We start from the raw sequence: 12,047 nt of genomic DNA on the forward strand, positions 1-12,047 counted from the left end.
ATTATACTAAGAGGAAATGCTACGCCTAATTACAATAATCAGTCTGAAAGGAGAAGTATTACGTAACTTTTGGCCTCTTCACCCCTTCTTTTGGTTGGTGTTGGTTAATACCAGTATAAATGGTTCGTTATTGGACATTATAGCCACCGGCCACAATTAGCCTATGCAGTGGCGTCCACAGTATGCACTAGCCAGCATCTTGGTAGATGTGCTAGGTACCAACTGATAAGCCCAGCCTAGCATACGGGGGTGAAACGCTGGCCACGAGGAATGAGTTAGCTGGAAAATTTATGGGGCCGATTGCCGAAAAGGCATTTAGACGATGTCTACGGTTAAACAATGCCTAAGTATGGCTGCCGCATTGCAGAGACATTATTTATCACTTAGACACTGTCTAAAACCGATGTTCAACCGGTCATGTTTAAACACTGCCGAGAACACTGTTTAACCTCAAATGACAGGAGTGAATCATAATCAGAGATTATGTATCGTGAAACATGTAATTTGTATTATCATGTTGAGACGATTCCGGGAAGAAAGGTTAGTCCGACGGCCTCTCTGTGGGTCGCCCGCTGCTAAATCGCAGCAATTCGTTAGACGTGCACGGGGAGATAATCATAAAATAAGGTTTCGCTTTACGAGAGACTTGTTTCTTGAGACTGACAAAGTGACAGTCTGGTAACTGTCAACTTGAATACAATTCTTGGCAATCGATATATTTTATTATATGCATGGGGTAATTTCCATGGAATTATAGGTCACTTTGACTACATACATATCACAATTACGTGTCCCAATCGTCTGAGGGCTGTCACATACATCAACCGGGAGAGATTCACTTATATTTACTGCCAAGTAAACACACATAATAGTGAAAACTAAAAAGTAGGTTGTATGCGATTTTTATATATATAATCGCATGGGTTTTCGGCAACTATCAGATAGGAAAAGGCAAGTGGTGGTGATTATCATATAAAGAGGACTGGGGAAGAAGAGCCGTGGCCATAATAACAGCCCTAGTATTTGCCTGGTGTAAAAATAGGGAAACTACAGAAAACAATCTTCACGGCTGCCGATGATGCGTTTCGAATCTGCGATCTCCAGAATGCAAGCTACATCTGTATGGCCCGTACAACACACTCGGTTACACATTACTATTGCTTCATCTTCTCTTCATTGAAGCTACTGTATTTATGAGTAAATTACACTCGCTGTAACAACGCTATAATGAAAGCTACCCTTCCCCGTACGGTGGCGTGTCTCTTTAGTGTCGATAATATTATGAGATTTAATTTGCACCGAAAGCGATACTCTTATCTGCGGGCAAGTCATGCTCAGCCATATTTGAGTAATGTGTAGGAAGACAAACAGCTGACTGGCGTTCAGCGCGCGCACCGACGAATTTCATTGGTTGCGACAAGCAAAGAGTTGCATGAAAGATACTTCTGTCTCTATTTTCAAACCAAAATTGAAACTTTAAGGGATGTCTAGTTAAACATCGACTGAACATTGTTTATGCAATGGAAGATGGTGAATGATTTAGACGTTGTTTAGGTAGACGATGTCTAAGGCTTAAAACTAGTCATCGTTTCTGCAGTCGGCCCTTAATGTCCAATAACTGACCATTTATATTGGTATTATAAATTTACTCATTCAGAACCAATATTTCAGATTCCCTATGGGAATCAACATCTATATCATGGTTTTGGTTAAGTTCTTAAGTTTGCCATGCCTCCCAATTCCAATCCATTTTAGAGGCACATTGTATGGGGCATGACATTAAAGCACACTGGCCCACACTGGTGTACCTGTAACTTAAAAAGATGCAGTTAAAATCACTTCACTCCTTTTCACAGCTTTTAGAATTACTGTATTAACATGCAGAGTAATATGCATCAGAGTTATTTACAAACATACACATGCATGAGAATGAAAGAATCTCCACTTTTAATAATTCGTGATTAAAACTTTTTTCAGCCATTTGCAGAAGGCTAAATGTTAGAAATTCACATTCACATTCCTTGTGCGGTAAGATTTAGCAATACTCCAGTCCATGCTGTACTCAACATGTATAATTTTGTGTTTTTTCAAATGATGCTCTCCAACTCGTAGCATACCGTATTTACATGAATAATACCCGCATATTTAAAAAACAAAACAAAATTGAGGCACGTAATTGGGGTGTAGGTTTTATTTGAGTTAATGTTGGCATTTTTTTTTCAAAATCAGCCTTCCTAAAGTTAGGGTGCGGGGATTATTCGCGTAAATACGGTAATTTGCATTCATACTAGTCGGGATTCCAAAGTACTCTCTGTCTTTAAAAAAAAAGGAATGCTCCAGTGAAGGATGAAGGATAACCTAGGAAGTCATTGAAATATCGATATTTACTGTCTTCAAATTACACTGACATAAACATTACTTTGCTTATTTTGAAATTCTCATCTCATATTCAATCCATTAATAACATATTCACATATTTCTACAAATCAAACTTGTTTGACATTGAATCCAAAAAGACACAAACTTGATCGGACTGTGCCCTAACTGCATGCCATTGAGTAAAACAGCCTTTCTTTCGTGTGTTGGTATTATAATTACACCATTCTCCCACAAGGAATAAACAACTCATCCATCATTGTTCTCCAAGTTACAGCCATTTCTGTTCCAGTTATAAGGTATCAATATTAAAGTTGTCACTTGACATACTGAACAAATTCCAGGTGTGAACCATAGTTCCAGTTCATCTCGGACTGATCAGTCCAAAGGAAATTTTATTATTACTTCCTGTTTTGTTTCAGCTGAATATTAGACTAGTTATTATGGAACAAATGGTACTTGGTCTATTAATGCTTAAGTGAATCATAGGTCTTGAATCTCATTATGGCTTTAGTATTTTGAATACTCTTCAAAAAATTCTGAAATAAAACTTAAACCTAGATCATCGTAATACTTGGCATAGAATGTGTATAGTGTATATTTACAGCTAATTTGGGATCATTTTACAGCAGTGTTACCTGAGCATTGTCCAGAAAATAAATTCCAGTGTGACAGTGGCCAGTGTATTCTACAAAACTGGGTTTGTGACAGGGACAACGATTGTGATGATGGAGGTAGTGATGGACCCAGCTCTGATGAACGTGGTTGTGGTGAGTATTAATTTTTAGAATGGGGATTGTTGGTGTCTGTAAAATACCTTGATTTTGGGACCTGAATTTTACATGAAAGACAGTTTGCAATTACACTGATTGGCATGAAAACAACACATTTTAAATATTGAAGGAATTATGTTTAATTGTGCAACAAATGCTATTTCAGTCCTCCATCTTACAGTTCTTGATGGGAAAGGTCATCTATTATATTTTTGTAAGGGAATAATACATTAAAAGTGGTTTATGAATCTATCCCTGTGATCATCACAATCTTCTCTCTTCCATAGCTTGAAAAGTGTTTGTACACAATATTATGCAGTGAAGGTTGTTATGAGCTTTCTCCACCTAGCTTTGCTCTTCATTCACTTAGGAATGTACTGAGCAAGTAGCTGTGCAGTTTGGGTCACGTAGCTATCAGCTTGCACTCGGGAGATAGTGGGTTTGAACCCCATTGTCGACAGCCCTGCAGATGGTTTTCCGCAGTTTCCCATTTTCATGGCAGGCAAATGCTGGGGCTGTACCTTAATTAACCCGGAAACCGTACATCGAGGCACTGAGTGCCCCAGGGAATTTTTAATTCGCAGTAATTTAGTGTTTGCAATGTCTATAGTCTCCTACTTCCGTGACTGTTCTTTGACCTTCGTACTCTCTCAGCTCATGCACTAATTCTATCGAGAGACGACCGCGTGTATATGAAAACATATATCTGGGGCATACATTTCCCTGGTGTATGGTGTATTTCTTTGTAGCCAGTTTGGTTTTTCAGACTGTTTTAACATGTACCTTTGTACATTGTGATAAGTGTTTGAAAATGATTGCCTTGAGAGTAGTGAACCGATTTTACCAGAATCATATAGGTCTTAGCCTGATATCCTTGATGATTTCATCGGTGCTTCAGACGATGATGGAAATAAACGTTGTTGAATGAGATGATGTGATAAAACATATATTTTCCCTTTGTGCTTCAGATGAACTTACTTTCACGTTGGCAGAAGAATTAATGAAATCCTGGGTATGATGAGGATTGGAAATCCCATCATCACATGGAGGAAGCCACCTTTCTATTGTGCAAAAGGTGGTATTTGCAATATCCAGTCAGTCTCAGGTGTGGAATATATAATGACTGTCCAAAGAGTCTTAAATCATTATTATTTGCAGTGAACGAAAGATTTTCGTATGCAAAAACCATATGCTGGAGTTGTGCTCAAATTTTGCAAAGTGAACCTTATAGTAGCACCAAAAACCAAAAGGTAGATTTTTTAAAAATATGACTTTTTTATTTCATTACCAGCAATTACAGTACTGTTCTAATTTGCAAATATATATTCATGTATTGAAAATAATCCATTTCACTGATTTCTTGAGGTTTTAAAATAAATCTTAAAGTCTGGATGTATAAAATACATGTTTCTTTTGTGGGGTACTCAGTGCCCCAGTGTATAGGTAGTGTCCATGAAACATGGATGTACGGTTCCAGGGTTAAGGCCATGGTTGCTTCCTTCCCACTCCTAGACCTTTCCTAACCTATTGTCGCCATAAGACCCACCTGTATCGGTGTAACGTAAGCAGATGAAAAAAAAAAAGAAGAGGAATGTTTCTCTTTCAATAAAATGGATTTCTAGGCATATCTGTCGGATTTACAAACATTTCTGTAGAGAGAACATGTTGTTAAGTCCTGAGGATGCTGCACAAACTGTCGCCTTGGTGAAAGGTGGTCATAACAGGAGTTATGTTGAATGGATGGTGAGAACTACGGTTTCATCAATTTTCAGAACATCTCAAAGATATAGGGAAATTGTACGTTATTCTAGGAGACCAGGAAGAGCCACATCAGCTAGGGACAATCAGTTCCTCCAGCTACAAGTTCTCCATGACCATTGTACCACTGCTGTTGAAATCTGAAATAGACTTCAGGAAGTATGAAGAGTGAATATTAGTGAGGAAACTATCTGAAGGAGGTTAGGAGAAGGGGCAGTCTTCATTCCACATAACCTTCTGGGTGTCCTGAAGTCACCCGATATCATCGCATTGCTTGACTGCATTATGCAACAGAACATTGTGATTAAACAGTTCAACAGTGGTAGCTAGTGTTGTTCACTGAAAAGTTTTGATTTGCTAAATGTGAATGTGACATATTTTTTTTTGACTTTTTCGTTGAAGTAGTTTTGGGCTTGTTAGTATGTTTATTGATTAGCTTCTTTATAAATTTTGTGCTGAATCTGTTGTTCAAAGCTATTTTGCAGATGTTCCTGGTTTCTTTTTTCAAATTTTTCTTTGAGTGCAGGATTTTTAACGCTTTTTCTAACATGCTATTGTAGGCAGCTTTTTTGTGAGCTTCAGGATGTATTGAGTTTTGTTTAATGGTGTTAGCAGTGTAAATTGGTTTCACGTAAATGTTAAATGCCATGTGATTATTCTTATGACGTGATAGTGTTATGTCTAAATAATTAAGCGAGTTATTGTTCTCCATTTCCATAGTGAATTTAATATTCTGATCTAAACTGTTGAGTAGTTCCAAAATTTCATTTCTTTCGTTGATGCTGCTATCTATGATGGGTAGCACATTGTCGACGTAACATGTCCAGTATTTTATAGCTTTGATCTTATCTGTGATGTTTGTGTGTTCTAAGTGGTCCATATATATGTTCAACAAAATACTCGAGGACGGTGCTCCCATAGGTAAACCTCTCTGTTGGTAGATTTTATTCTCAAAAATGAAATAATTATTACTAAAAGAGAATTTTAATAGGCCTATGACTCATCTATTTTACAATGCTTAATTTAGATGGATAGATAGATAGATAAATGTCTTTATTGGTGTTGTTAAGGCCATTGGGCCTTCTCTTACACTAAACCAATTAGTATACATTAAAGTCACAAGTAATACTACCGTAATTAATACTAGAAGAGACAATTAAAATACAACTGAATTAAAATTCCACCACAGTAGGACATACAACAGCAATGATGATGATGATGATGATGATGATGATGATGATGAGAATAATAATAATAATAATAATAATAATAATAATGTAGTAGCACGATCACTGAAAGGCCAGAAATTCACAGGTCACTCACATCCTGTTGTACCTCTTTACACTCTTTTAAATGAACCTGTAGTTGGTATTCCTCTGACGTCGTCCGGTAAACGATTCCATTCTTGTGTGGCAAACACCGAGAATGAGCTGTTATATGCGGCAGTTCGATGGTGAGGGATGATGAGCAGGTTGGATGTTTGAGCCCTTGTATGTCTGTCATGAACATATGAGAAGTAATGGAAATGCGAAGAAAGGTAAGATGGGGAAGATGTAGTAAGAACTTGATGGAGGAGAGCCAAAGTATGATGGTTACGACGAACATGGAGTCGCGACCACTCTAATTTTAGGAAAGATGGTGACACATGGTCATATTTTCTTAAATTGCATATATATCTCACACATGCATTTTGAGCACGCTGTAGCCTTGGGGAAAATTGCGGCCTGACGTCATTGAAAACAACATCACAATAGTCGAAATGTGGCATTACAGGGGCTTCAATTAATTTCTTATTAAGCTTCATTGGAAATATATGTTTATTTATATAAAGAATGTAAAGCTGAGTAAACTTTTTGACAGATATGTAAGACATGTGCAGACCAAGTCCTGCGTTCGTCCATGATAACACCGAGATTCTTCACTTGTTATAGAAAAGGAATTGGAACATCATGCAGGATTACTCTTGGCAACGGACGTTTAGTTATACTTGTTATTTGACTTTGATGGCCAAGAAGGATTACTTCTGACTTTGTAGGGTTCAATTTCAGGCCGTGCGCAGGAGACCAATCACTAACAGACTGTAAGTCAATATTTAGTAAGTCGATATTTTCCTGGAGGTCTCATGCTGTAGAGTCTGTGTCTCACAACACAATAACAAAGGGACAAGAGTGTTAGCACGACCTGGAATAATAATAAACAAATAAAATAATATCAGAGTACCTACCTATTATCCCGAAAGAAAGGTCGTTGCCAATTGCGGAAGCAAGGGCGCAAGAGTTCGAGTGAATCAAATAAACAAAATAACTAACCAATTGGCTAAAATAATAATTCCTTGATAAATTGAAGAACAAACTTTAATAAGACAAATCATTTAAGAACATCTGACCTCCAAAATAATAATTTGAATTTCCGAGCAATTAATAAATGAAAAATCAATTCAAAATATAATATTAAAATCAACCTTTAAGAATGAGCGTAGAAAATCTTTCAGAACAATTAATCAATGTAGTTGAATTGAAAATTAAAAACATTTAAGGTAACTACCACCATCCAATCTGTAATTCAATTCTGAGCACTTAAGAAATGAGAGATGCACTCAAAATAAAAACTTGAATCAATTATCTCAATATGCAGGCTGAAAACTTCTCCAATGGGTTATCTCGGTTACCACAAACGGTGTAAGGAACAGTAGTAACCCAAAACACACATTATTTCAGGAATCCGGCAGAAATTATGCAATGACATGCAAATAATTCACAATTAGCACAGTTAATTAAATATTCCACAATGAACAGTAACTTCAATCAAACCAGTCACAAGACCAGGTTAACAATCCTTCCCAAAATCAGATGACAGTCAAGGTATTAATAATTAGCCGACACTCATGTGTCAAATACAAGGAGCAACGCCCCCTTTACGTTTGCACTCTGTTACACCGAGTAACAGAATGACAACCGCCATGATCAAATTCCTACATAAGTACCGAGTAAATCATCAGAAAGGCTTTCATCCTAAAACTTATTCTTTTCTTTTACTTGCTCGGAAGGCTTGAAAATATTAAAATAATAAAATAATTATTATGATTAAAAGAGGAAATGAAATTAAACCACCATAAGCTTACACAAACACTTCGTGTATAATACTTAGTTGGGAGCTCCGCAACGTAAATATACTTTTACTAACATGGAACCTTAAATAATTGCATTAAGGGAAACATTAATATATTTCATACCATCGAATTGAAACCCCAAAACTATGAGTATTACATAATGTATTACATAGACATGATGAAGACCAGATTTTTTATTCTTAAATTTTTAAGCTTGGAAAGTCCGAAGGTTCAGCAGTAGAATTTCTCACATATTGTAGCGTTTAGTACTGTTCATGTCTCTTAACACAAATAAATAGCAGGTTTCGATGGGGTAGATAAACCAGTATACATATGCTTGAAGTTACTTACAAGGTCAGACACAAGAAGAAATGAAATCTTTTAAAAACCAAACAAACCAGTTCTTCGGCCCTTACGGCCTGATGGTGAAACCATCACCCGGGATCAAGTCCCACAACCATTTCTCTTCTCTTTACGGATAATTTTATCTTAAAACCAGGATCAGAAGCGTAGGTTTCAAGGCGTCTTTTTCCAATTCAGCAACAAGAATAAAAAACAACTGCCATCAACATTATTGACTAGCTGCGTTCACCGGCCTAGCAAGGTTAACTTTTTTCCAGCCAGATAGCAGCACCACATAGTTATTTCGTACGACTAGTTCCAACTCGACCGCCAGATGGCTCACCATTACCAAATCAGAGAAAGTTCAAAGAATCTTGATGTTTGAATTCACGGTGAGTTTGACAGTAAGGTAACGCATGAATGAAATCCAGAACAGATCGTACCATAGCGAGGAATAATTTTAAATCCATTACATGTGTAGAGTTGAAGATCGTCAGCGTACATATGATATTTGCAGTGTCTTAAATTGGATGATATGTCATTCACAAAGAGTGCAAAAAGAAGAGGACGAAGTACAGAGCCTTGAGGGACTCCTCTCTTCACGTGGCGCCACGAGGAAATGATTCCGTTATTACTTTTCACATATTGTTGACGTCCGTGAAGATAAGAATGCATCCAAGCAATCGTACTCTGAGAAAAATGTAGAGCTTTCAGTTTTACAAGTAAAATGTCAATGTCTTCGCTGTCGAAAGCTTTACTGTAATCTAGTAGTACCAGAACTGTGAATCGTCCTCTGTCTGTTGCTTGTCTAACATCCTCATTCACTTTAAGTAAGGTTGTAGTTGTACTATGTCCTTGTCGGAAATTGGACTGGAGAGGATTAAGGAGATTGTGCGTTCGAAGGTACTCGGATATTTGTGTATGGACTACATATTCTAATATTTTAGATAAAGCTGATAAAATACAGATTGGACGATAGTCTCCCTCGTTTGAAGGCGTTTGACTTTTTGGAAGAGGTAGCACAATAGCCTTCTTCCAGAGACTTGAATATGTGGAATATAGAAGAGAGAAATTGATTATATGAGTTAAGGTTGGTAATATACAATCAAGAATTAGTTTGACCATGTCAGTCCCAATGTCATCAATTCCTTTTGCTTTCATGCTTATTCTGAGGACTGTTTTTCTGACTTGGAGGGGCGTCACGTGACTGAAATAGAATTTCTCTCCGTCAGGAGTAGGGTGTGTACCATAATAATTCATAAGTCTCTGTTTGTCGTCACGTCGTACTGCGGAGCAGCTAGCAGTAAAGTACTCGTTAAGAGTCTTGAGAGGTACTGTAATTTCTTCTCTGGTCTTGTTCTTTGTAAGTCCAAGCTTATTAATAGATTTCCAAAATGTCGCTGTTCTACCGTCAGGCGTAATTAAGCTGTAAGTGTGTCACAGTTTAGCGTTTCGTATTTGTTGTGTTGTCTTATTTCGTAACTTCTTATATTCGTCAAAGTTTTGTACAGTAGGGTCATTCTTGTACTGTCTGTGAGCGCAGTGTCTTTGTTTCATTAGTTGTCTAATTTCGTCATTTAACCACGGGGAGGGTCCTTTCGATATTCTCGCTCGCCACTTTGGGGCATGCTTGTCAAATAATTCCGTTACTTTGCTATTAAAGAAGTCAACTTTGTCATTTAGATTGTTATAATTCGTTATGTCATGCCAGGGTATTTTGCCTGCGTCCTCTAAGAGTCTATCTTTATTTATATTTTTCAATGGTCGATAGGTGATAAATTTCTGGGAGGGTTTCGGTGGCCGGAGGTTATACGAAATGTATATTGCGTCATGTGCAGATATACCAGGTACGGAGGTTTGACCAACATTGAGAACTCTGTCTGAGTTGCTGGTAACTATAAGATCTAATAGTGTGTGCAAATGAGATGTATGGTGAGTCTGAGAGAGAGGTAAGATTTCCAGATTATAGGCTTGAAACAATGTTTTAAGTTGTGTGGATTCGGAAGAAGTTGCGTCAGTTAAGTCTGTATTGAAATCTCCCATAATTATTGTGTGAGGGTAGTCTGGCAGTAATTTAGTTAAGTCAGCTTCAAAATCCTCTAAGTGACCTGTATTCGGAGGTTTGTAAACTACTCCTACAAGGGCTTTAATCCTGTTCGTTGTTATTTCTATGAACATGTATTCTGGTTTTCTCTCATACCTGCCTGGTGAATGACCGAACAGCTTAGGTTTGAGGCTAGTTAGGAAATAGCCACATACCTCTCCACCCCGTTTGTGAGTGCGGTCATTTCTCAGAAGCGAGTAGCCTTCAAGATGACACAAAGAAGACTGGCTATTATCTTTTAACCATGACTCAGACACTAGCAGAACATGGAAAACAGGTGGAGTGAATATTTCTACAATCTCGTCCATTTGGTTGGCTGCTAATATACTTTGCGTGTTTATATGACAGACGTGTAGGGCTCTGGGATGTTGCGAGACAAAATTCTTTAGGATACTAGCAGTACTTTGGTCAAGGTTTGCGCTAGAGGGTGAGGGGAGTGGGGACAGCGGAAGGATGGGAGAGGGTAGCTGGTGTGAGGCGACATACAGTAGCTGTTGAAATCGACTGGTGACGTCAGAGGAATTTGTTTTGTCACTTGTAACTCTTGCCAACTTGGAATGATGAAGTTAACAAAATGTACAGATAAACACAAAGAGCTAGGAGGAATTTAACGTTAATTGAAGTAGTGAGGTGCAGGAATATAATCAACTGTGCCTAGAATTACCTATTATTTTAAAGCGCGACTAAATTAAGGGTGTTGTGTCTAAATTAATAAAATAAAAATAAAAATTATTTAAAATTGAAAGTTATTAAATTAATCATAAGGAAATAAGAAAGTAAATGCAATTATTTATTAAAATATATAGATAAATTGTTGCAAAAAAGAAATTTTAAGTAAGCTAAATGAAAATAAATGATAATTCACTAAACTATTCTAGTCCGACTCGTTGGCTGAACGGTCAGCGTACTGGCCTTTGGTTCAGAGGGTACCGGGTTCGATTCCCAGCCGGGTCGGGGATTTTAACCTTAATTGGTTAATTCCTATGGCACGGGGGCTGGGTGTGTGTGTTGTCTTCATCATCATTTCATCCTCATCACGACGCGCAAGTCGCCTACGGGAGTCAAATAGAAAGACCTGAACCTGGCGAGCCGAACCCGTCCTGGGATATCCCGGCACTCAAAGCCATACGACATTTCATTTTTACATTCCACTAAACTATTCTAAGATAAAATTTAACGATCTTGAGAGAAATAAATATGGGCTAATCTAGGAATATAAACACTCAGTTCGGTGTACTCAGTTCAGTGAATTGTTACATTTAACTGCTGTCACTGTCCTTAGGAATGTCACTCAGCCGGTTAATTCTAATTTTACTGCCATATGGTTTCTTGATAATGATGTCTCCACTCGAGGTCCAACAATTGCTCTGATTAAAGCGGAGAATAGCTGCCTTATGAATTGACAACCTGGTAGAGGTTAGATCCTCGCGAATAGTTACTGGGGTACCTTTCAATTTTTGCTTATTGCGAAACACTTCCTGCCTTGTTCGATATGATGTGAATTTGACAATGATTGGATGAGGTTTCCCTGGATATTTAGGTCCGACTCGGTGACTCCTATCAATGTCTTGCAAATTCACATTCA

General features: G+C 37.7%; 1 protein-coding gene across 1 annotated transcript in view; it reads left to right on the forward strand.

The window, feature by feature from the left end:
- Positions 1-12,047, forward strand: part of LRP1 (LDL receptor protein 1) — a 744,558-nt gene that overhangs the window by 402,582 nt on the left and 329,929 nt on the right. The window contains exon 44 of the mRNA XM_068228249.1: positions 3,006-3,146. Within this exon, the coding sequence (XP_068084350.1) occupies positions 3,006-3,146 (141 nt within the window). The remainder of the gene's footprint in view (positions 1-3,005; positions 3,147-12,047) is intronic.

This window comes from Anabrus simplex, chromosome 6 (assembly GCF_040414725.1).
Source record: "Anabrus simplex isolate iqAnaSimp1 chromosome 6, ASM4041472v1, whole genome shotgun sequence".
NCBI lineage: Eukaryota > Metazoa > Arthropoda > Insecta > Orthoptera > Tettigoniidae > Anabrus > Anabrus simplex.